Below are 26,084 nucleotides of genomic sequence, written 5' to 3'. Positions count from 1 at the left end.
TGTGTCATTACATGCACGTCTTTGGTCCTCTCTCTTCTTCTCATCTACAAAAGACAGCCAACTCCATAATCTCTTTTTCTTTTTTCTCTTCTTTTTTTTTTTTTTTTTTTTTTTTTTTTTTTGAGATGGAATCTCACTCTCTCTCGCCCAGGCTGGAGTGCATTGGCGCCATCTCGGCTCACTGCAACCTCTGTCTCCTGGGTCGAAGTGATTCTCCTGCCTCAGCCTCCAAAGTAGCTGGGATTACAGGCGCCCACCACCGCGCCCGGCTAATTTTGTATTTTTAGTAAAGACGGGGTTTCTCCACATTGGTCAGGCTGGTCTCGAACTCCCGACCTCAGGTGATCTACCCATCTCGGCCTCCGAAAGTGCTAGGATTATAGACGTGAGCCACCAAGCCTGGCTGTTTTTCATTTTTATTATGATAAACGTAACATGAACCTTTTTAAGTGAAAATTCAGACCGTTTTAGAACATCTACAATGCTATGCAGCCACCACCACTATCTAATTTCAGATCTTTTTCATCACCCCAGAGACCCCTGTACCCATCAAGCAGTCACCTCTTATTCCTCCCAGGACCCTGGCAACCATTAATTTATTTTCTGTCTTTATAGATTTAGCTACTCTTGAAGGTTCCTATAAATGGATTCATAGACTATGGGGCCTTTTACCTCTGCATTCATTCATATGGCATAAAAATATTTTGAGATTTATCCATGTTGTAGCATGTGTCAGAATTTCATTCCCTTTTATGACTGAATAGTATTTCGTTGTAAGGATAGACCACGTTTTGTTTATTCATTCATCCATTGATGGACATCTGGGCTTTTTCTACCTTTCGGCGATTGCGAATAGTGCTGCTATGTGTATTTGTTTGAGTCTCTGTTTTCGGTTCTTTGAGTTGATGCAAAAGTCATTTCCTTTTGCACCCACCTAATACTTGGGGGGTGGAATTGCTGGGTCATGTAGTAGTAATTCTATGCTTAACTTTTTGAGGAACTCGTAATTCTTAAAAGGCCATGCCAACTCTAGGACTGAGGGTTTAGGAGCTAATCCCTGCCTTCTTACTCCTCATCAACTGCCACCCCGGTGGATGCCCTCCAACATACCTGCCTCGAGAACCCCCTCCCCAGCTCGGTGACCCCAGCATCTCATTGACACGCTAAGTACATGCTCCCCGCCCTCTCTGGGAGCCTGCCTAAACACAGACCCTTCTATTCTTTCTAATTTTTTTTGTACCCATTAACTATGCACCGCCCATTCAACCCCGCCCCCGCTACCCTTCCCAGCCTCTGGTGACCATCCTTCTTCTCTCTACGCCCGTGACTTCAATTGATTTGATTTTTACATCCCACAAATAAGTGAGAACACATGCCGCTTGTCTTTGTGTGCCTGGCTTATTTCACTTAACATGATGATCTCCAGTTCCATCCGTGTTATTGGAAATGACTAGGTCTTTTTTTTTTTTTTTTTTTTTTTTTTTTGAGATGGAGTCTCGACCTGTCGCCCAGGCTGGAGTGCAGTGGTGCCATCTCGGCTCACTGCAACCTCCGCCTCCCGGGTTCAAGCGATTCTCCTGCCTCAGCCTCCCTAGTAGCTGCGACTACAGGCATGGGCCACCACACCCAGCCGATGTTTGGTTTTTGTAGAGATGGGGTTTCGCCGTGTTCGCCAGGCTGGCCTCAGGTGATCCACCTGCCTCAGCCTCCCAAAGTGCTGGGATTACAGGTGTGAGCCACTGCGCTGAATAGTACTCCGTTGCATGTATGAACCACATTTTCTTTATCCATTCATCTGTTATTGGACACTCAGGTTGCTTCCAAATCTTAGCTATTGTAAGCAGTGCTGCAACAAACGTAGGAGTGTAGATAACTCTTCGATACACTGAGTTCCTTTCTTTTGTGTATTTACCCAGCAGTGGGATTCCTGGATCATATGGTAGCTCAATTTTTAGTTTTTTGAGGAACCTCCCACTGTTCTCCATAGTGGTTGTACTAGTTTACATTCCCATTAACAATGTACCAGGGTTCCCTTTGCTCCGCATCCTCTCCAGCATTTGTTATTGCCTGTCTTTTGGATATAAGCCATTTTAACTGGGGTGAGATGGCAAATCTTTGTAGTTTTGATTTGCCTTCTCTGATGATCAGTGATGTCAAGCACCTTTTCGTATGCTTGTTTGCCATTTGTATGTCTTCTTTTGAGAAATATCTATTCAAATCTTTTGTCCGTTTTTCGATCAAATTATGAGATTTTTTTTCTATAGAGTTGTTTGAGCTCCTTTGTGTATTCTGGTTATTAATCCCTTGTCAGAGGAGTAGTTTGTAAATATTTCCTCTTGTTCTGTGGGTTGCTTCTTCACTTTGTTGATTGTATCCTTTGCTGGAGCACAGACCGTTCTGGATGCAACTAGAGCAGCTGGGCTTGCTCCTCCCTTTGAAAGGGTCTCCAGAGGGTCCTATCAATCAAGATCAGCCTAGAAATTGTTGCTGGGAGTTGGCTCCAGGTGACCACACCCTCACCTTCCCTCCCAGTGCTCTATGATTTCATACCACAGCCACTCTCACTGTGCACCAGGATCCTTAGCTACTCTGGGTCATCATACACCTCTGAGCACTTGCCTTATCCCTGCTTTCTTCTTTGCCTTGTGAAATCTCCTAACTTTTGAAGATGCAGCTGAGGCAACACCTCCCTGACATTGTCACCCTAGCCAGAATGAATCTCCCCGTGTTCCCTTAGCACCTCACTCACACCAGCAAAATAGTCGTGATTCTGTTCTATCTTATGCAGAATTTGTTGTTGACAGTGAACTGGAAAATTTTTATGTACATATCATGCTGGGTTATTTTAAGAAATTATTCACATGATGGGTAAAGCAGCCTAGTACATTAAATTCCTCCATTTTCTTTCTGCTCATAGTTCTCTGCCACTAAATTATGAGCTTCAGAAAGAAAGCAATTTATCCATCTTAGTTTCTCCTAAGAGAAGTGATGCCTTGGCCAGGAGCGGTGCTCGTGCCGGTAATCCCAACCCTTTGGGAGTCCAAGATGGGAGGATCACTTGAGCTCAGGAGTTCGAGACCAGCCTGGGCAACATAGCAAGACCTCATCTCTACTAAAAAATTTAAAAAATTAGCCAGGCATGATGGCACATGCCTGTAGTCCCAGCTACTTGGACGGCTGAGATGGGAAGATTGCTAGAGCCCGGGTGATAGAGGCTGCAGTGAGTCCTGATCGCCCCACTGCACTCCAGCCTGGGCAACAGAGTGAGACCCTGTCAGAGAGAGAGAGAGAGATTATATCTAAATGATGCAGTGCCTTGTTGATAACAGGTGCCTAATTAACTTTTATTGATTAAATTAGTGGGTGAGAGGGAGTGAATGAATGACATTAACTCTTCCAATTGTTTGAAATATATTGTGCTAAGAATTAATGTCTAACAGAGATCAGATTTTGTTATAAGGTCAATTTTCAACTGCGGGCCACCAAAATGTCACCACGGTATATTTTCCTATGTGACATTTTGTAATTGAAAGTGTGTGGGTTTGGCTCTCACTTTTGCACAATATTCAAATGTTGAGTTCTCTGAGATACTCGGAGTTTCAAAAACATGTTTAATGGAAATTGAGTTGTGTGACGCCTCAGTGCTCCCTGTTTGAGACAAGTGGTTTTAAGCGAAAGACATCAACTGCGCTTTCTACATAGTTGCTGTGTTGCTAAATTAATAGGCTTACATTGAGTCGGATATGCTGGAATAGAAAACAAAATCTACATAGTTACTGTGTTGCTAAATTAATAGGCTTGCATTGAGTCAGATGTCCTAGAATAGAAAAAAAAAAATCCATTGAGTTATTAAGAAAAGATTTTGGGCCGTGCACGGTGGCTCACACCTGTAATACCAGCACTGTGGGAGGCCAAGGCGGGTGGATCACAAGGTCAGGAGATTGAGAACCTCCTGGCCAATATGGTGAAACCCCATCTCTACTAAAAATACACAAATTAGCTGGGTGTGGTGGCGCGTGCCTATAATCCCAGCTACTCAGGAGGCTGAGGCAGGAGAATCGCTTGAACCAGGGAGTCAGAGGTTGCAGTGAGCCGAGATCACGCCACTGCACTCCAGCCTGGCAACAGAGCGAGACTCCGTCTCAAAAAAAAAAAAGAGTTTGGTTTCTCAGTTAATTCATGGCCACACTTTCCAAGCCCACACTTTCTCAAAAAGTTTCCTGTGGTGAAAAGCAATAAAATTTATTCTGTGAACTAGGTCATTTTTATTCATGAAGCCTCATATCAACAATAGCTAGGGGCCGGGCATGGTGGCTCACGCGTGTAATCTCAGCACCTTGGGAGGCCAAGGCAGGCAGATCACTTTAGCTCAGGAGTTCAAGACCAGCCTTCACAACATGACAATAACCTGGGTTCACAGAAAATACAAAAATTAGCTGGGCGTGGTGGCGTTCGCCTGTAGTTCCAGGCACTTGGGAGGTGGCAGGATGGCCTGAGCCTGGGGGAGGCAGAAGTTGCAGTGAGCCGAGATTACACCACTGCACTCCAGCCTGAGTGACAGAGCCAGATCCTGTCTCAATAAAAACCAAAAACAAAAACAGCCAGGTGTTTTGTTATTAGCTGGATTAACTGATGTTACAGTGCATAGAGGCAGGGGCTTTGGGGTCAGACGGTCTCAGGTAAGCCTATGACCGAGGTCAAATGTCATAACCTCTCTGAGCCTCCCTTTTATCATCTCTAAACAGGGAGATTACCCTACTCCTACAGATGGTTGAGCAAAGTGAAGGGAGTAATGTACCCTTCAGAATGTCTCACACAGACCAGGCACCATGGCTCATGCCTATAATCCCAGCACTTTAGGAGCCAATATGGGAGGATCACTTGAGCCCAGGAGTTTGAGACCAGCCTAGGCACCATAGCGAGACATCTGTCTCTAAAAAAATGTATTTAAAAATTACCTGGGCATGGTGGTGCATGCCTGTAGTCCCAGCTACTTGGGGGGGTCTAAGATGGGAGGATCTCTTGAGCCCAGGAGTTCCAGGCTGCAGTGAGCAATGATCACGCCACTGCACTCGTCTTTCTTTTCTCCAGCCCTTTTTTGTCTTAAAGAAAAAAAAAAAAAAGACCCTGTTTGAATGCTGGATCATCTCAGTGGGTAGACGGTGTCAGGACTCTGGCCCAGCCCTGTCTAGTCAACCATGGCCAATAGGGCCAGGTCTACACCCCTGTAGAGGAATGGGGAAGTATCTGAGAATGGGGAAGAATGAAGTGCAGAGCAGACACCCCAGAAGACACTTCCTGCACCTACCCAACCCCACCCCACCCGTGATAGTACCTCAGTTGCCTGAAGACAGGATAATGACCTATCTCTGTCTTCTAGGAGCTACCTCCTAGGGCTCTGGGGATGAAATGAGATGGCTCTACAGCACCAGCTGAGAGCCTGCACAGAGCAAGTGCCCAGTACTTGGTAATACTTAGAGGGCAAGGACAGCCTCTAATTGATCTTTGTGTACCCTTGTGCCCAGTGGAGGGTCCGGCACATGGTAGGGGTACCATGAATGTTCGTAGCACAAATGCATCAATGGCAACCACCTCCCTCCTTCATTCACTCTTTCCTTCTAATAATACAGTCAACATTCTATTAGCTCTATGGGCAGCCAGAGCGTGCTGCCAACTTGCCATCCTGGGCTCGGTGCCTGATTCTCCACACTATTCCTGCCCTGTGCTGCTGAGCTCACGTGTTTCCCAGCACCTGCACCTGTAATCTGAATCTGCCTGTCGTTCCTCCTTGCCCTGCTCTGTCTCCTTGCATTCAGGCCTCCCCTCCAGCTGTGGGATCTCTCTAGGTCTGTATTTATCACCTCTGGTTGGCACTTCCTATATGCTGTCATCACAGGAGCAGAGGGGTGGGAGAAGCCTCTTGGTCTTCATCCAGGTCTAGGATGGAATTTCTGTCCACTGTGGGGCTGGGTGGAGTCAGGCAGCCCAAGCCAGGGCTGCATGAGGAGAGGGCCGCGTCCCCAGGGTCTGTCACAGAGTAAGTTTCAGGTATTAAACTCGCAATAAATCCATGCATTAGGCACAAGCCAGGAATCCTGAGCCAGACATCTCTCAACGCCAACGCTGGCTCTACCACCAACTTGCTGTGTGCTGGGTAAATCACATGGCTTCTTTTTAAAAAATAAATTGTTTTACTTTGTTTACTGTCCGAAATACTCATTAATTCTTTATTTATCAAGAGAAAATATTTCTAATTTTTTGTGTGTGAGACAGTGTCTCACTCTATCACCCAGACTGGAGTGCAGTGCTGTGATCTCGCCTCACTGCCATCTCCGCCTCCCAGGTTCAAGCGATTCTTGTGCCTCAGACTCCTGAGTAGCTGTGATTACAGGCGTGCGACACCACACCCAGCTAATTTTTGTATTTTTAGTAGAGACAGTTTTACCATGTTGGCCAGGCTGATCTCGACCTCCTGACCTCAAGTGATTCACCTGCCTTGGCCTCCCAAAATTGTGGGATTACAGGAGTGAGCCACCATGCCAGCCCAAAGAGAAACTATTTCTTAGCCCCCATATTCATGTTTCATAGTTCAGGAACACAGGTCAGTGATAAACTTCTAGGTAACTCAACCCCAAGAAATTCTTTATATTCCAAAATCACTTTGCACTCTGAACAATAACAGCCGTCCGCATCGCTTCTGCATATGCCTTCTTTGTTGGTTCAGCCACAGCAAACTTATAGAGAGCTGCAATGCTCAGGGATACAATGACTGCTCCAACAACGCGAAATCGCAGACACTGGACCAGAAGGCCACACACCTGAGTTTTGTCAAAGCATTGGAAGCCCTGGTAGTTGTCCTTGATAGGTATGTCAACCTCAATACCAATGTCTTTCCTGGATCACTTTTCTTTTTTTTTTTTTTAACTGTTATTTTAAAAATCACACACATAACATAAAATTTAGCATCTTCACCATTTTGAAGTATACAGTACAGTATTATAAGCACTATTTGTTGTATAGTGAAGCTCTAGAAATACTTCGTCCTGCAAACTGAAACTCCAGACACACTAAACAACCTCCTTTTTTCCCTTCCCCCAGCCCTTGGCAACCACCATTCCTCTTTTTCTGTTTCTCTTTTTTTTCCTCCCTTGAGACAGAGTCTTGCTCTGTCACCCAGGCTGGAGTGCAGTGGTGCGATCTCAGCTCACTGCAACCTCTGCCTTCCGAGTTGAAGTGATTCTCCTGCCTCAGCCTCCCAAGTAGCTGGGATTACAGGGGCTCGCATCCATGCCCGGATAATTTTTTATATTTTTGGTAGAGACGGGGTTTCACCATGTTGGCCAGGCTGGTCTTGAACTCCTGACCTCAAGTGATCCACCCACCTTGGCCTCCCAGAGTGCTGGGATTACAGGCATGAGCCACCATGCCCAGACTCTCTTTCTGTTTCTAGGAGGTTGACTACTTTAGTTGTTTCATATGACAGGAATCATGCAGTATCTGACCTTTTGTGACTGGCTTATTTCACCTAGCATAATGTCTTCCAGCCTCATCCATGTTGCAGCATATAACAGGATTTCCTCCTTTTTTAAGGCTGCATAATATTCCACTGTGTGGATACGGCATATTTTTTCCCATTCATCTGTCACTGAATGTCTAGGTTGCTTCCACCTCTTGGCTATTGTGAATAATGCTACAGTGAACATGGGTTAAAATACATCACATCTGGAGCGTCAGTTTCCTCATCTGTAAAATGGGGATAATCACACCTGCCCCACTGTTGCTGGCACTTGAAAGAAGCCTGATAAATCATGCTCCTAGCACCTTTCACTTTTCCTTCAAGGTGCTTCTCCCCATTACAATGATGCCCTAGTTTATGTTATGATTCATTTCATTCTCTTTGTTCCTCATGAGGATGTAAGCTCCAGGCCTTCCTCATTCATCCCTGTATGTCCAATCTGAGAAAAAGTACTTGGTACAAAGTCAGCACTCAATGGAGTACTTGTTGTAAAATAAATAGAGGGATTTTGATGGAGTGTTTGGGCTGTGTTGCATGACTGTGAGGTTTGCTGACTCTGGGGTCACACACACCTGAGTTCTGCTTTCAGATCCACCACTTAACCTCTCTGTGCCTCAATTTCCTCCTCTGCAAAAAGACCATGGAGCATGGTTGTACATGTTAATAATAGTAACAAATATTAATCATACTGTATATAAAGGTTTTTGTGCAACATGCGTCACACAGAAAGGACTCGGGAAACGGGGTCCGGGAAGAGGAATGACACATGAATGGTGCTGTTGCTGTTCTGAGATACAAATTTTCTTCTGAGACACAATACCGTCTATGTAAAAAATACACGTACCAATTAACAAAACAGGATTTTAGCAGAAAGATCTGCAGACAGAAGGATGCACACAAAACACATTTAAATGATGTTCTGGGGAGAGGGAACAGGGAGCAAGGAGAGATGATAAAAGGAAACAAACTGGGGGATAGGGGGTGCTGCAGGCTCCCAATAAGAGTGGCAATCAGGGCTGGACACGGTGGTTCATACCTGTAATACCTGTAATCCCAGCACTTTGGGAGGCCAAGGCAGGCAGATTACTGGAGGTCAGAAGTTCGACACCAGACTAGCCAGCATAGTGAAAGCCTGTCTCTACTAAAAAAAAAAAAAAAGAAAACATAGCTGAGTGTGGTAGCACATGCCTGTAGTCCCAGCTACTCGGGAGGCTGATGTTGCACTGAACCGAGATAGAGCCACTGCACTCCAGCCTGGGCGATAGAATGAGACTCCATCTCAAAAAAAAAAAAAAAAAAAAAAAAAAAATGTGAATTAAAGTATGTATTCAGTATAATATAGTTTTTGGTTTTTTTGTTTTTGTTTTTGAGACAGGGTCTCACTTTGTCACCCAGGCTGGAGAGCAGTGGCACGATTATGGCTCACTGCAGCCTCAAATTCCTGGGCGCAAGCGATCCTCCCACCTCAGCCTCCTGAGTAGCTGAGACTATAGGCATGCACCACCACACCCAGCTAATTTTTAAAGTTTTTGTGAAGATGGGATCTTGCTATGCTGTCCAGACTAGTCTGGAACTCCTGGCCTCAAGAAATCCTTGGTCTCCCAATGTGCTGAGATGACAGGTGTGAGCCACCTTGCCTGGCCTAATATATAAAGTGCATGTTCAGTATAAAACCCAAGCATTTGACAATGTCAGAAGAACCTTCTCCACTAGGTGGGAAGTGGTGGGGATGGGATCTTTGGCTGAGAGGGGAGTGGTCTTCATGGGCCTAAGCCTGCCTTTCTGGTTTCTTTCAGGGTGGCAGCACGCAAAGGGCATCCCTGTCCCTCAAGGGGTCATGGCCTCCATGTTGCTCGCCCAGCGCCTGGCCTGCAGCTTCCAGCACAGCTACCGCCTGCTGCTGCCTGGTAAGCCCCGGGGGTCTTGATAAAAACTGGTACTAGTGGAAGACACCATCCAGACTAGGGATTCCTGGGCTGGAAGAGCCCTTTGGGATAAAGGGACCAGCCAGTGAGTGTTTCTGGGACTGTCCCACTGTGTTAGTCTGTTCTTATGCTGCTAATAAAGACACACCCGAGACTGGGTGTTTTATGAAGAAAAAGAGGTTTAATGGTCTCACAGTTTCACATGGCTGGGGAGGCCTCACAATCATGGCGGAAGGTGAAGGAGGAACAAAGGCACGTCTTACATGGTGACAGGCAAGAGAACGTGTGCAGGGGAACTGCCCTTTATAAAACCATCAGATCGTGTGAAACTTACTCAATTGACTATCATGAGAATAGCATGGGAAAGACCCACCTCCATGATTCAATTACCTCCCACTGGGTCCCTCCCATGACATGTGGGAATTATGGGAGCTACGATTCAAGATGAGATTCGAATGCGGACACAGCCAAACCACATCACCCACTATCCATAAAACTATCACCATTGCCACCTCCTTTCCCTCTGCCATCTCTGTCATATAATCCTGTCCCAAGTGCCTCAGTCTGACGGGATGAGATCCACCCTGGAGCCACTCTGCCTTCAGGTAGGCAATGGCCTCCACAGCCAGACGGTCCCAGGCCATCTCTGCAGGGACCGCTGGGGAAAACACACAACTGGGGTTGCTGCTAAGGAACAAAGAAAGCCGTAAACGACTTTGAAATTGACCTAAAGGCCAGCTGTGCTTCAAGGTCACTGGATCACTGGATGGGAGACACCATCTTAGGAATGTCTCACCCCCACTCCACCCCACACCCATGGCCACCTGCACAGGCTCCTCCTTCCTTCTGTTTGACCTCTTTGAGACCTCCCTCCCAACAGTCCCACGAGGCAGGCTCAAGTGAATCCCATTTTATAGGTAAGAGAACTGAGGCTTAGAGAAGCAAACCATTTGCCCAAGGTCACACAGCCACTTGCAAGTAACTCTGTCCGGCTCCAGTGCTAAGTACTCCTCCATGTGCCTCCACGTGGCTCTGGAGACAGAGCCACCAGCAGGAGCCTCCCTTCAGATGCCCCGCGATTGGCCTCCTGCAGAGATATAAACTGCCTGCCTTGGGCCTGGCCATGAAATAGGTTCAGAAAGACCAATGAGCCTCCAGTCTGTCCCCAGCTCTCTCAGAGCCCCTGTGTTTGTCATCATGGTGTCCCTTGTTGTCAGGCCTTACTGCCTTCTGAAGATAAACTGCTAGCCATGTCCTTGGTCCGCTTGTTGAATGCTGGTGTGTATGTCCTGGGTGGGATAAACAGTAGGAGTGTTCACTCCTCCCCAAGGAGTATTAGTAGGCTTTATTTTAAAATAAACATCTTGGCCGGGCGCCGTGGCTCACAACTGTAATCCCAGCACTTTGGGAAGCAAGGTGGGCAGATCAGCTGAGGTCAGGAGTTCGAGACCAGGCTGGCCAACATGGTGAAATACCGTCTGTACCAAAAATACAAAAATTAGCCAGGCGTGGTGGTGGACGCCTGTCATCCCAACTACTCAGGAGGCTGAGGCAGGAGAATCGTTTGAATCCAGGAGGTGGAGATAGCAGTGAGCTGGATTGTGCCACTGCACTCCAGCCTGGGCAATAGCAAGGCTCTGTCTCAAAAAAATAAAAAATAAATAAATAAACATCTTATTTTTTAATAATTTTAGATTTACAGAGAAGTTACAAAGATATTACAGGGAGACCCCATATGGCCCTCACCAGTTTCCTCCTTTGTTAACATCTTACATCACCAAGATGCAGTTGTCAACACTAAGAAACTATCTGGCCAGGCGTGGTGGCTCACGCCTGTAATCCCAGCACTTTGGGAGGCCGAGGCAGGAGGATCACCTGAGGTCAGGAGTTCGAGACCGGCTTGGCCAACATGGTGAAACCTCGTCTCTACTAAAAATACAAAAAAAAAAAATTAGCCGGGTGTGGTGGCAGGCACCTGTAATCCCAGCTACCTGGGAGGCTGAGGCAGAAGAAGCACTTGAACCGAGAAGGCGGAGGTTGCAGTAAGCTGAGATTGACCCACTGTACTTCAGCCTGGGTGAGAGACTGAGATTCCATATCAAAAAAAAAAAAAAAAAGAAAGAAACTAGCTGACTAGCTGGGCACAGTGGCTCACACCTGTAACCCCAGCAATTTGGGAGGCTGAAGCAGGAGGATCGCTTGAGCCCAGGGGTTTGAGACCAGCCTGGGCAACATAGGGAGACCCTGTCTCTATGAAAAATACAAAACTTACCTGGGCATGGTGACATGTGCTTGTAGTCTCAGCTACTGGGGAGGCTGAAGCGGGAGGATTGCTTGAGCCTGGGAGATCGAGGCTGCAGTGAGCCATGATCATGCCACAGCACTCCAGCCTGGGTGGCCTTGTCTTCAAATAATAATAATAGATAAATAAATTTTTAAAGACACTAAGAAACTGACCTTGGTATGTTACCATTAACCAGACTCCAGGCTTTTATTTGGCTTTCACTCATTTTTCCTTTAATGTCTTTTTCTGCTCCAGGATCCAATCCAGGTACACACATTGCATTGATTTGTCTCATCTTCCATGGCCTCCTCTGGTCTGTGACGGTTTCTCAGTCTTTTCCGTATTCTTCTTGACCTTGATAGTTTTAAGAAGTTATCAATGGCTTTTGAGGTTTTGCTTTTCCTTTTTTCTTTTGTGTGTGTCTGTGTGTGTGTGTGTTTGTGTGTGCATGTGTGTGTGTGTGTTTTTGAGATGGAGTCTCGCTCTGTTGGCCAGGCTGGAGTGGTGCTGTGGTGCAATCTTGACTCACTGCAACCTCCACGTCCCGGATTCAAGTGATCCTCCTGCCTCAGCCTCCCAAGTAGATGGAATTACAGGCACCTGCCACCATGCCTGGCTAATTTTTATATTTTTTGTAGAGACAGGGTTTTACCATGTTGGCCAGGCTAGTCTCCAACTCCTGACCTCAAGTGATCCACCCATCTTGGCCTCCCAAAGCGTTGGGATTACTGGCGTGAGCCATTGCACCTGGCCGAGGTTTTGCTTTATTTATTTATTTATTTGTTTATTTATAAGAGAGGCATATTAATGTTTACCCATAATTATGCTAAAACAAATCAGAAAGATGTAGGTGTGGAGGGTTCCAAGTCAGAAAGAGAGTCTGGCACAGACGATTCATTCATTCCATAACTAAGGCTGTTGGGCACCTACTGCATGCCAAGTGCTGTGCTGCGTATGGAGGATGTGGCAGTGAAGAAAGAGATGTGGCTTTTGTGGAGCTCTAGCCGAGTGGCGCATGTGGCACCATCTTTAAAGGTCATTCTCAAGGACATCTGAGCCTTCCTAAGGAGACACCATGGGAAGAGCAGTAGATCAAGATTCATGTGGTTGGGTTACCGGCTTCACCACACATTAACCAAGTGAGCCTAACCGATAGACCTTACCCAAGCCTCAGTTTTCTCATCAGGAAAATGGGTCTAATAATCGTATCCTTCCTATTTCACAAATGTCTTGCATTAGAAGAAATGGTTCATATGGGCCAGGCACAGTGGCTCACACCTATAATACCAACACTTTGGGAGGCTGAGGTGGGTGGATCACCTGAGGTCAGGAGTTCAGGACCAGCCTGGCCAACATGATGAAACCCTGTCTCTACTAAAAATACAAAAATTAGCTGGGCATGGTGGTGCACACCCATCCCAGCTACTTGGGAGGGTGAGGCAGGAGAATCGCTTAGAACCCAGGAGGCAGAGGTTATGGTTCATGTGAAAGCACTTTATTTGTATTTACAGTAAGGTGGGTCCTAACTCCCATTTTACAAGCATGGAAATACAGGCACAATGAAAAAAAAAAATAGAAATGGCTAAATCACAGAGTTCCTTACCTTTACCTCTTCTGCATTTTCTTGGTTGGAGCTGAATCTTTTTTGGCACATTTATGATTTAGAAAACCATATGGTGAGATTTTGTCTTTTCCTTTGACTTATCGGTTTGGGATATCTAGTAAGCCAGAATATGGTTTTTTAAGAATACTAAAACACAGTGTTGGCAAAGATACACGAATATGTGTACTCTCATACACTGCTATTAGGCAAGTAGCAACCAGGGGAAGGATTAAAAAATGATAGGAATTACAGCTTACTTTTAACCCATTTAGCCCTCACCACCACTCTTTAAGGTAAAGGAAACTTCAAGTCAGGGAAATTAAGTTGCCAGAGCCACAGAGCTGATAAGCGGCTGAGCCAGGCTTTTGGGCTAAGCCCAGTTGGCTCCAGGACCCGAGCCACTGTATTGGTTATCTGCTGCCACATAACACATACCTCCAAATTTAGCACATTGGGATCCTATGTTTATTATCTCACAGTTTCTGTGGGTTGGGAATCCAGGGGTAACTTAGCTAGATCCTCTGGCTCAAGGTCTGTCATGAGGGTGTAATGGAGCTGTCAGCTGGGGCTGTGGTCTCATCTGATGGCTCAACTTGGCGGTTGGAGGATCCACTGGCCATCCACTTACAGGGTTGTGGCTGGATTCAGCTTTTTGGAGGCTGTCAGCCAGAAGCCACTCTCAGTTCCTCGATATGTGGACCTCTTCACAGAGCCGCTTACAATGTGGCAACTGCTCCCTCAAAGCAAGAGAGGGTGCCAAAAATGGAAGCCTCAGCCTGCAACCATACCCACTGCATTTTCCTGCTTCTCCATGGTGTCTCCACCAGGTCACTGTGAGGCCATTAAAGTGACCATAGTTAACGATCTGACGTGGTGTTCCCAATGGCATCATTTTATGCCTCCCCAAAATTAATCATGTTATGTTGGTAGATAGGATACAGAGAGTGGGAGACCACATCAAAATTGTTATCGCTGGGTAGAAAATTAAATGTGTTTTGTTTTTTCCATGTTGCTTATTGGTATCTTCCTCAATAAGCATTTTATCACAAAATAACTGGGGTGGACAGTTGCAGGAGCAGATAAAAAAAAATTTTTAACAGAAAAGCAGAGCAAACAACTCCAGTTGGACTTAACCTTCATTCGGGCCAGGCTCACGTACAGAGCTTTGGCCGTTTGGGAACATGACATTCGTTTATCACTCTCGGTCTAAAGATCAAGAGAACATTAAAAATGTTTGCTGGCTGCTGTATAGTTTGGAGCTAAAAATGGACTCTGGCTTGGCATGGCCATTGAGGGCTGTGAGCCCCAGAGGGCCAGGCTGGATGGACCATTCACCCACTGTGTCTGGTCTTGTGTGTCAGTAACACACTCTTGCCTTCTGGATGTGTTATTTTATTCATGAATGAAAATGCTTGATCATTCAGTATTAATTCAAACTGGTTTTTTCCATCTTTGTGATCATGATCAAAATTTGCCTTTGGGAGAAGTGTGTGGTTTTGCTGCAAATGTTTCATTCAAAGGCTAGCACTAGATGAAATCAAAGACAGCCTCAGTTCCATTCATAGCTTCTAGGAAACGGGTCAGATGGGCAAGTTTCCTGCTAACCACTTGCTAGCTGTGTGATCTTGGGCAAATTAATTAACCTCTCTGAGTCTCAGTGTCTTCTTCTGTAATGTAAGAATAATAACATTTACCTCATAGGGGTTTGTGAGAATTAAATGAGATAAGCCATGTAAATTGCTCCAGATGATTCCTGGTTTGTTCACCCTAAGTGCTCAATACACACTTGAATCTGCTTGTATGTCTTCATAGATGAGATCCAAGACAAGGTTTACTTGTCCCTTCAATTTTTGTTCTGTTCTCTTGTGGTGTATGGTGTTATATGTCATCATTAAGAGAATATTAAATAATAGTATTTGGTGATTTTCCTCTTTTAAAAATGCCAACATTGAGATATAGAAGGAAAAGCAGTAGTATTGGGATTGCAAGAACCTGGGTTCCGATACTGACTCTTCAACTCACTAGCTGTGTGACATTGGGAAGTTCACTTAACATCTCTGATCCTCATCTGTAAACTGTGAACAACAATACCTATCTATATTGTTGTATTTAATTGTGGATTACTTAAAATAGATGGGAGTTTGCCTAAATAGGGCCAGCCTAGCATTTTAGTAGAGACTGAATATGTGTTAATTTCCCCATTCCCCACCTTTCTGATAGCACAGTTGCAAACACACTTAATGGAAAACATGATAGGAACTGATACAGTTCTTGGAACAGACCCATCTGCCTTGTACCTGTCCTCAGCATTTCTGGCTTGTGCCCCATAGCTCCCAGTTGGCCAGTTCTCACCCTTTGTTCACCACGTCTTCCAGCTCCTGTTTCCCCATGGCCTTGACATCCTCACTATTGCAGCTCCACTTGATCCCACGCTCTCCAGTCGTTTCTCTCTGGATCCATTCAGCCGCAGCTCCCCCTGTGAACTGCTCCCATTCCCAGTATTTGCACACTCCAGTTCCCAAGAAATCTGATTGCTACAATGCAATGTCAAGACACTTTCTGGAGAAAAGAAAGGAGGACGTGTGTGTCCTCATTTAAGAACAGCTTGCTAATTTCTAATTTTTCATTTTCCCACTTTGCTGGAAATAAAGCAAGATCTGCACCGGTGAAGAGCTATTTTTATCAAAATGTGCATCCCTGAAGATCTAGTTGGAATCAATGCTCTCCAGTAATACTGAGTTCTGGCAAAGGAAAAGATAAATAATTCAGTGTAAAAAAGTAGGGCCAGGTACGGTGGCTTATGCCTGTAATCCCAGCACTTTGGGAGGCCGAGGCGGGTGGACTGCCTGAGCTCAGGAGTTCGAGACCAGCCTGGGAAACATGGCAAAACCCCTTCTCTGCCAAAAATGCAAAAAATTAGCCGGGCATGGTGGCGCATGCCTGTGATCCCAGCTACTCAGGGGGCTAAGGTGAAAGGATTGCTTGAAACCGGGATGCAGAGGTTGCAGTGAGCTGAGATCACACCACTGCATTCCAGCCTGGGCGACAGAGTGAGACCCTGTCTCAAAAAAAAAAAAAGGAGCCAGGCACAGTGTTGTGTGCCTGTAGTCCTAGCTACATGGGAGGCTGAGGCAGGAGGATCACTTGAGCCCAGGAGTTCAAAGCCAGGCTGGGCAACATAGCGAGACCTCATTTCTTTAAAAAAAAGAAAAAAAAAAGTCATCAACATGTTCTAGGACCTATAGCTCTCTTCTAATGGAGTACTTTTAGGAATTCCCTTTTTCAGATCAAAGAGAAGAAAATAAAAGCTGTTTTTCTTCATCCTTATATAAATGTAGTGCTGTATTTTAATGGTACTTTATGTTCAAAAGACAGCATGATGTTACATAATTAATTCAGAAACCTTCTTTGATAACAAAAGCAATTATGGAAAATTAAGAGTGAATTTAAATATGTTTCCAAATCTCATAGCTTTCTATAGTTCGACAAGCTATCTGCGTGTGTGTCTGGGTGTGTGTGTGTGTGTGTGTGTGTGTGTCACGGGAGATCTTGGCACATCTCTTAACTTCTCTGAGCTTTAGAGTTCCCTCTTGTGTAATGGAAACAGTTTTATATATCTATATCTATATATATATTATATATATTTTATAATATATTATATAATATATATTTTAGTTATAATATATTATGTAATATATATTTTAGTTATATTATATAATATATATTTTAGTTATATTATATAATATATATTTTAGTTATATTATATAATATATATTTCAGTTATATAATATATATTTTGGTTATAATATATAATATATATTTTAGTTATATAATATACATTTTAGTTGTAATATATAATATATATTTAGTTATGATATATAATATATTTTAGTTATAATATATAATATATATTGTTATATAATATATATTTTTGTTTATTATATATATGAAGATGAAATTAGATTATTTATGTAATTTATATAAAGTGTCCACTGATTCCCTAGTTTGGTACAATTATGGCAACGCCAGTAAGAGGAACTAATATTTCCCAACCACCAAATAGTACCAAGAAAGCGAAAAATCAACAGTAACACTAAAGGGATTTCTAGGGGTTCCTGACAGTAAACCCTCACACACTTGTCTTGGATTCACCGCACCTGTCTTTCACTCAGGGATCAGCAAGGCTTGGGCTTCAGCTACCCTTTGTGTTTCAGCAACATGTGGAGCTAAAAAGATTTGTGGGATTAAGCCGGGAAATCAAACACCCTCTGTGAATTCATTATACATTATGTGGAAAATGTGAAATGCATTTCAAACAAATGATGCGTGACCGTGTATTAGTCTGTTCTCACAATGCTACAAAAAAAAAAATACCTGGGATTGGGTAATTTTTAAAGAAAAGAGGTTTAATTGGCTCATGGTTCTGCAGGCTGTACAGGAAGCATGATGCTGGCATCTGCTCAGCTTCTGGGGAGGCCTCAGGAAACTTCCAATCATGGTGGAAGGCAAAGGGCGGGCGAGGCGCCTCACATGGTAGGAATAGGAGCAAGAGAGCAAGTAGGGAGGAGCCACACGTTTCTTTTTTGCTTTTGAGACGGAGTCTTGCTTTGTCACCCAGTCTGAAGTGCAGTGGCATAATCTTGGCTCACTGCAGACTCTGCCTTCTGGGTTCAAGCGATTCTCATGCCTCAGCCTCCCTAGTAGCTGGGATTACGGGTGCCTGCCACCACACCCGGCTAATTTTTATATTTTTGTTAGAGACAGGATTTTGCCATGTTGGCCAGGCTGGTCTTGAACTCCTGACCTCAGGTGATCCACGTGCCTCAACCTCCCAAAGCGCTGGGATTACAGGCATGAGCAACTGTGCCCGGCCAGCCACACACTTTTAAACAACCAGACCTCAGCCAGGCTAAAAATACAAAAATTAGCCAGGCGTAGTGGTAGGTACCTGTAATCCCAGCTACTTGGGGGGCCAAAGCAGGAGAACCACTTGAACCTGGGAGGCAGAGGTTGCAGTGAGCCAAGATGGTGTCTCTGCACTCCAGCCTGGGCAACAGAGTGACACTCTGTCTCATAAATAAATAAATAAATAAATAAGTAAAAGAAACAACCAGATCTCGTGAGAACTTACTTTCTCCATGACAGCACAAAGCGGGATGGTGTTATGCCATGAGAAACTGTCCCCGTAATCCAGTCACCTCCCACAAGACCCCACCTCCAGCATTAGGAATTACATTTCAACATGAGATTTGGGCAGGGACATAGATCTCAACCATGTCAGACCAAAACTTTATTTTTAAAACGGAAACCATTTATTAAATGGGACCATCTGAATTTAGAAATGTGATGATTCCTTCCTAGGTAATTTTGATTGGCACAACTGGGGATGGGTGCTCCTGGCCTCTGGTGGGTAAAGGCTAGGGATGCTGCTAAGCATTCTATAATACACAGGACAGCGCCCCACAACAGAGGATTATCCAGCCCAAAATGTTAATATTGTCAAGGCTGAGAAACTTTGGTCTATATACATTTGTATGTAGATTACATTTTTACAAAATTCGGATAATTTTTAGAATCTGACCTTTCACATGCTAATACCATGGGCATCTTTCCATATCCATAAATATTTAAAATGTCAACCTCAAAACAATTGATGGGTGCATAATATTCCATGAAATGGTTGACTATGCCACATTCTACTTAGCTGACTTCCGGTGCTGGACATTTAGGTTGTTTTCCCTTTGTTTTTTGTTTGTTTGTTGAGACAGCGTCTCACTCTGTTGCCCAGGCTGAAGTGCTGCAATCATGGCTCACTGCAGCCTCAACCTCCCAGGCTGAAGGAATCCTCCCACCTCAGCCTCCCAAGTAGCTGGAACTAAAGGCATGTAATACCACGCCCGGCTAATTTTTGTTTTTTGGGTTTTTTGGTAGAGATGGGGTTTCACCATGTTGCCTAAGCTGGTCGTGAACTTCTGAGCTCAAGGGATCCACCCACCTTCGACCCCCAGAGTGCTGGGATTACCGGCATGAGCGAATGCATCTGGCCCTCTTTGCTGTTAAATAGACAACATATGATGAATATTGTTTACCTCCATCTTTGTGTACTGGTCCCATTATTTTCTAAGGATGAATCATAAAAAATGAGATTGCTCAGTTGAAAGAAATAGAAGGCATCAGATCAGGCATGGTGGCTCACACCTGTAATCCCAGCACTTTGGGAAGTCAAGGCTTGAGACCAGGAGTTTGAGGATTGCTTGAGACCAGGAGTTTGAGGCCAGCCTGGGCAACGTGGCAAAACCCTGTCTCTACTAAAAATACCAAAATTAGCTGGGTGTGGTGGTGCACACCTGTAATCCCAGCTACTCAGGAGGCTGAGGCAGAAGGATCACCTGAGCCTTGGAAGGTCAGGACTGCAGTGAGCCTTGTTGGGGGCCAGTGCACCCCAGCCTGCTCAATAGAGCAGGACCCTGTCTCAAAAAAACAAATGAATGAATAAATGCAAAGAAAGCTGGCATCAGCTTGTACTCATGCCAGTAAAACAGGGGCGTGTCTATTTGCCTGCAACTTTGCTGACACTGGGTTTTCCCGTTTTTAAAATCTACAGTGTCCTTGTGGTGACCCAGTTGGTCTGTCCAGACGCAGTGTTCTGGGGTAGTCTGGCTGGGATGGGGCTAAGGTCCTGGCACTACCTCTGTTAGGGACATTGGGCATCTGTCAAGGCAGAATCCTCATGATCTCTGCTGTCACCAGGGATTTCGGGATTTCTCATTGTCTTTGTTTACTGCAGGATCCAGACACATTAGTCAAGCCGCAGCCAAAGTCGACGTTGAATTTGATTATGATGGGCCTCTGATGAAGACGGAAGTCCCAGGGCCTAGATCTCGGGTGAGTTGAGCACACCTGAGTGGGGTATTTTGGAAAAGGGAGAAGGGCGCCTAAGAAGCAAGAGCACAGCCAAGCTTAGGGACCTGTATTGATTGTCAGCGCCTTTCAGAGGGTTCACCACCAGAGGTCCGAGATGTTCAATTAGGCCATTTTGCCATAAGAAGCCAAAGAAGGGCTGGGCGCGGTGGCTCATGCCTGTAATCCCAACACTTTGAGAGGTTGAGGTGGGCAGATCACTTGAGGTCAGGAGTTCAAGACCAGCCTGGCCAACATAGTGAAACCCTGTCTCTATTCAAAATACAAAAATTAGCCGGGAGTGGTGGCAGGCGCCTGTAGTCCCAGCTACTTGGGAGGCTGAGGCAAGGGAATCACTTGAATCTGGGAGGCAGAGGTTGCAGTGAGCTGAAATGGTGCCTCTGCACTCCAACCTGGGCAACAGAGCGAGACTGCATCTCAAAAAAAAAAAAAAAAAAGCCAATGAAGGCATCACAGAGGAGATGTATCAGTTTTCTGTTACCACAGTAATGCTTCATAACAAACAGCCACAAAAATCCCGCTAGCATAGAGCAAACCAATTGCTTGTGTATTTAAGGTTCATTGGGAGTTGGGTAGGCATCTCTGTTGGGCTCACCTCCATGCCTGGGGGACAGCTGGCTGTCAGTTGATCTAGGTTAGGCGTGGCCTGAATCACTGCAGTGATTTGGTTCTGCTCCATGTGTCTGCCATGCTCCAGAAGGCTAGACGGGGCTTGTCCTCAAGGCAATGGCAAAGGTGTACAAAAGCAAGAGGAGAACATACTATAGTTCTACTGAGGCCTGGGCTCCGCATGGATCCGCCATCACTGCTGCCTCCTTCTGCTGGCCAAAGCAAGTCACAGCTTGCCTTAAGTCCAGAGTCAAGGGCTGGGGTACAACATCCAAACAACAGTGGAAGAACATGGCAATGTTACATGGCACAGGGCTCAGAGATCAAATGCCCGTGAACTTGATCTTGAAACCTTTCTAATGCAAATTTATTTTTTCTTTGTATATTTTGCATATTTTATCCATAATGTCTTTTTTTACCTGTCAAAACCTACTTCTTTTGTCATTGCAACTATTTTATAAATCCAGAAATCTTTGTACTAATGTAAGTGATTGTAGTTATTTTGGATAGTGTTTTGCTAACAAAATAGGAGATATTTTAAATGCATATTTCTATTGTGGAAATAGATTTTAATCCAGTAGTAGTAAAGTTCTTGGAATACCTTTTCATATGCTTGTCATGAATATTATCCTGTGTTTTTATGTGGAAGTATATAATTTTATGACACTAACTGCTAACATCTATTTTATGTTGAATTACTTTCGGAGTTGAAATCTTTGTAATATCAAAGCAGCTAGTTTCTAATTCCCTGTTTCTGTATAAAGTATAAGTGGTTTATGGAGTGAGTGTTTGGATTATGATTATAAATGGTTATTCTATATGCAAGTTAATATTTTCAGTTATTTATATTCTTAATGAGGTGTTAACACCTTTTTTCCCCATATAACAGAGAATCTATGTTTTTATGGACACTAGATAAACACCTTCAGCTTAAGATTTTCTTGCTGAATATTTTAGTTTATTTTATCTTTTAGTTTATTTTTACCTTTCAGGTGTCTGAATTTCCAGCCTGTCTATTATACTAGTAATTTAAGTGTGTAATGGAATAGTTTCCTGCCAACTATTTATATCAAATAATTTTTAAAGTAATATTGTTGACTAATAAAATATTAAGTTTTTGGCAAAAGAAAAAAAATGCCAAGACTTGGGAAAACATGAAAGATTTTAAGCTATTTTGGCAAGAGTGTGGACTTGCTATAATGCTTTTGTTCTTCTTGCCTGCAGGAGTTAATGAAACAGCTGAATATAATTCAGGTATGTGAGAATGAGGTAAAGTTCCTTCTGTTGCTTCTTTATCAAAATTGAGCTAAAAGACAGATGCTTAATCTGTTCTGGCTCTTTTTTAAAAAAAAAGTAGTTGACTTTTGTTCTAAACATTTTTTCTCATTTCATTTGTGATTTCTTCTTTGACCCGTTGGATATTTACATCATGTTTAATTTCTACGCTTTGGTAAATTTCCCAAATTTATTTCTGTCATTGATTTCTAGTTTCATTTCGTTATGGTTGGAAACACATTTTTGTGATTTCAATCCTTTTAAATTTATTGGGCCTTTTTTTAATGGCCTAGAGTATGGTCTAGCCTGGAGAATATTCCATATGTACTTGAGAAGAATCTGTATTCTGCTGTTGTTGGGCAGAGTGTTCTATAGATGTTTCTTAGGTCTGGTTGCTTTTAGAATATTGTTCAAGTCTTCTATTTCCTTGCTAATCTTCTGCCTAGTTGTCCTATCCATTATGGAGTGCCAGATGTTGACATCTCCAACTATTATTATAAAATTGATTTTCCCTTTGATTCTGTTTTTGCTCTATGTATTCAGGGCTCTGTTGTTAGGTGCAAATACATTCATTATTGTCATATCTTCTTAGTGGATTGACCCTTTATAATATTCTCTCTTTCTCTCTAGTAATATTTTTCATAGTCTATTTTTTCTGATATGAGTACAACTCCTTCTAGCTTTCTTATGGTTGCTGTGTGCATCGGATACATTTCTCCATCTTTTTACTTTCAAACTATTTGTGTTCTTGAATCTAAAGTGTCTGCTGTAAACAGCATAGAGTTGGTTCTTTTTAGCCAGTCTGACAATCTCTGCCTTTTGATTGGATTGTTTCATCCATTCATAGTTAATGTTATTATTCATATGGTTGTGTTTACAGCTGCCATTTATTGTTATTCTCTATATGTCTTCTTTCTTTTGTTCCTCCTTTTTTTTTTTTTTTTTTTTTTTTTAGAGGGAGTTTTGCTCTTATTGCCCAGGCTAGAGTGCAGTGGTGCAATCTTGGCTCACTGTAATCTCTGCCTTCCGATTTCAAACAATTCTCTTGCCTCAGCCTCTCAAGTCACTGAGATTACGGGCGCCCACCTCCACACCCAGCTAATTTTTTTGTATTTTTAGTAGAGATGGGGTTTCACCATGTTGGTCAGGCTGGTCTCGAACTGCTGACCTCGTGATCCACCTGCCTCGGCTTCCCAAAGTGCTGGATTACAGGCATGGGCCACCACACCCGGCGTTTTTTTTTTTTTTTTTTTTTTTTTTTGAGATGAAGTCTCACTCTGTCGCCCAAGCTGGTGTGCAGTGGCACAATCTCGGCTCACTGCAACATCCACCTCCTGAGTTCAAGTGATTCTCCTGCCTCAGCGTCCCAAGTAGCCGGGATTACAGGTGCCCGCCACTATGCCCGGTAGAGACAAGATTTCAACATGTTGAGGCTGGTTTCGAACTCCTGACCTCAGGTAATCCACCTGCCTCAGCCTCCCAAAGTGCTGGGATTACAGGCGTGAGCCACTGCACCCAGCCCTTTTGTTCCTCTTTTAATGTTTTTGTTTTTTATTTGAGATGGAGTCTCTCTGTCACCCCAGGCTGGAGTGTAGTGGCACAATCTAAGCTCACTGCAACCTCTGCCTCCCGGGTGCAGTGATTCTCCTCCCTCAGTCTCCTGCATAGCTGGGATCACAGGCATGCACCACCAAGCCTGGCTAATTTTTGTATTTTTTAGTAGAGACAGGGTTTCACCATGTTGCCCACACTGGTCTCGAACTCCTGACTTCAAATGATCCACCTGCCTCGGCCTCCCAAAGTACTGGGATTACAGGCATGAGGCACTGCGCTCAGCCCTCTTGTAATGTTACTCATTTTGCATTGAGTACCTTCCAGTGTAACATTTTTATTTCTTTAATGATTACTACATATTTTAGTTTTCTTTGAGTTTGCTCTAAGGTTTACGATACATATCTTAACAGAATCAACTTCAGATTTGTATCTCTTTTTTTGTTCTGATGTATAAAACACATACAGAAAAATTCATAAAATATAAAATCATAGCTTACTATTGTAAAGCAAACCACCCATGCACTTAGCCAAAACAAGAAATACATTGCCGGCACCCACAGATGCCTCTGTGTGTCCACAGATAGTCACGATATGGTGTACTTCACTGATTCAACCTTAATCCTGAAAGGCCAAGAATCTAGGCAGTGGCAGTGAGCCTGAGTTGGTCTTTTCTTTCTCCAAGAATGCAGAGGCTGTGCATTTTTTCTGCAATTTCGAAGAGAGCCGAGGCAATTACCTGGTTGATGTGGACGGCAACCGAATGCTGGATCTTTATTGCCAGATCTCCTCTGTCCCCATAGGTAAGAGCTGGGAAATCACTTGTTGGATATAACCTCTGTTTCTGTCTCTCCTAGTTGTGGCTATCCAGGTATTAGGATGTGGCTTCCAGCAGGCACATCCCAAAGTGTTGCTGACACTTCACCCAGGGGTAGGAAAAAAATAAATAATGTGTAAAGGGTATATTATTAGACATATTATATGTCCTCTTTCATCTATTCCTTCCCCAAATTCCACAAGGTAAGTATGTATTAATATCCCCATTTTGCAGGTAGGTAAACAAAGCGTAGAAAGGTTTGGTACCTTGCGTAGGAATCATAGCTAGAATGCAAACCCATCTGTGTGACCACAGTGGCCCCCAGGTAGGCGTCTTAGGTTGAGTTTCCTCGAAGAAGAGCTTGAGGTGAAGATTTCCTTTTTCCTTGCTTTTTTTTTTTTTTTTTTTTCAGACGAAGTCTTTTTCTGTCGACCAGGCTGGAGTGAAGTGGCATGATCTTGGCTCACTGCAACCTCTACCTCCCGGGTTCAAGCGATTCTCGTGCCTCAGCCTCCTGAGTAGCTGGGATTACAGGCACACGCCACCATGCCTATCTAATTTTTGTATTTTTAGTAGAGACGGGGTTTTACCCTGTTGACCAGGGTAGTCTAGAACTCCTGACCGCAAGTGATCTGCCTGCCTCAGCCTCCCACAGTGCTGGGATTACAGGTGTGAGCCACTACGCCCAGCCTAATTTTTTTATTTTTTGCAGAGACGGGGTCTCACTATGCTGCCCAGTCTGGTCTCGAACTCCTGGACTCAAGTGATCCTCCCGCCTCGGCCTCCCAAAGTGCTAGGATTTCAGGTGTGAGCCACTGAACCCAGCCAGAGGTAGGGATTCTTGGGCAGGTTATTGATTGAGGGAGAGCTCTCAGGAGAAAGGGGAGGAAAGGAAACAGCCTGGGGCAGGGGGAAGAAGCTAAGAGGGATGAGGTCTCAGCTAGAACTATCCACAGCCTGACCCCACTTGAGGCTCTGGAGGATACACCACACCCCAGAGTTGGTCTCAGACTGAAGCAAAGGGCCTGGCTTTTTATGCCCCTTCACCAGCCAGTCATCGCCCATCAGATGCCAGAGGGGAGAACTTGTATAATCTCGGCAAAGTGGCTTCCATTTGCCAAGGGCAATTTTCCAGGCAAGGAGGCAGCTGCAGTTATTATCAACCAACACACACAGCAGCTGGGAAACGGTGACCTGCCCAGTAAAAGTGACCTCGGTGGGATGCCCACAGCGTCTGCCTCCCCAGGCTCACCTCCCAGCTATATAGAGTGTGACTCGCTGTGTAAAAGGGCACACAGCAGGATGGACAGGGCTAAATTGGAAATGCAGGTAGCTGCTATTTGCAGCTTGGATGGTTAATGTTTCTTTGGCTGATGGATTCCTGGCTGCATTCAGTAGTCCATAGGCTGTGTCTGATGAAGCCTGTCCCTTCACATCATCTAATGCTGGTTCTTCTGCTGCAGAGGAACCCGGGGCATCCTCCGCTCGCTGTCAGCACCTCCCTTTGGACCCTGCTCAGCAGCCTGGAGCCTTTCCCTGAGACCCAGCCTTGGCTGTCACTCCTCCTCTTCTTCCCCTGCTCA

The 26,084-nt window shown here is 44.4% G+C and overlaps 1 protein-coding gene across 4 annotated transcripts in view; it reads left to right on the top strand.

Annotated features, from left to right (window-relative positions):
• The window catches only part of ABAT (4-aminobutyrate aminotransferase), a 103,297-nt gene that overhangs the window by 45,926 nt on the left and 31,287 nt on the right, over positions 1-26,084 (top strand). For all 4 annotated transcript variants that reach the window (XM_030798650.1, XM_030798653.1, XM_030798652.1 and 1 more), the window contains 4 exons: positions 9,313-9,423; positions 20,116-20,213; positions 22,083-22,112; positions 24,370-24,487. In XM_030798650.1, the coding sequence (XP_030654510.1) occupies positions 9,354-9,423; positions 20,116-20,213; positions 22,083-22,112; positions 24,370-24,487 (316 nt within the window). In that variant the 5' untranslated portion in view covers positions 9,313-9,353. The remainder of the gene's footprint in view (positions 1-9,312; positions 9,424-20,115; positions 20,214-22,082; positions 22,113-24,369; positions 24,488-26,084) is intronic.

The sequence above is a fragment of the Nomascus leucogenys genome, chromosome 18 (assembly GCF_006542625.1).
Source record: "Nomascus leucogenys isolate Asia chromosome 18, Asia_NLE_v1, whole genome shotgun sequence".
NCBI lineage: Eukaryota > Metazoa > Chordata > Mammalia > Primates > Hylobatidae > Nomascus > Nomascus leucogenys.
The sequence above is the reverse complement of the archived record's forward strand: the minus strand, read 5'-3'. Positions and strand labels throughout refer to the sequence as shown.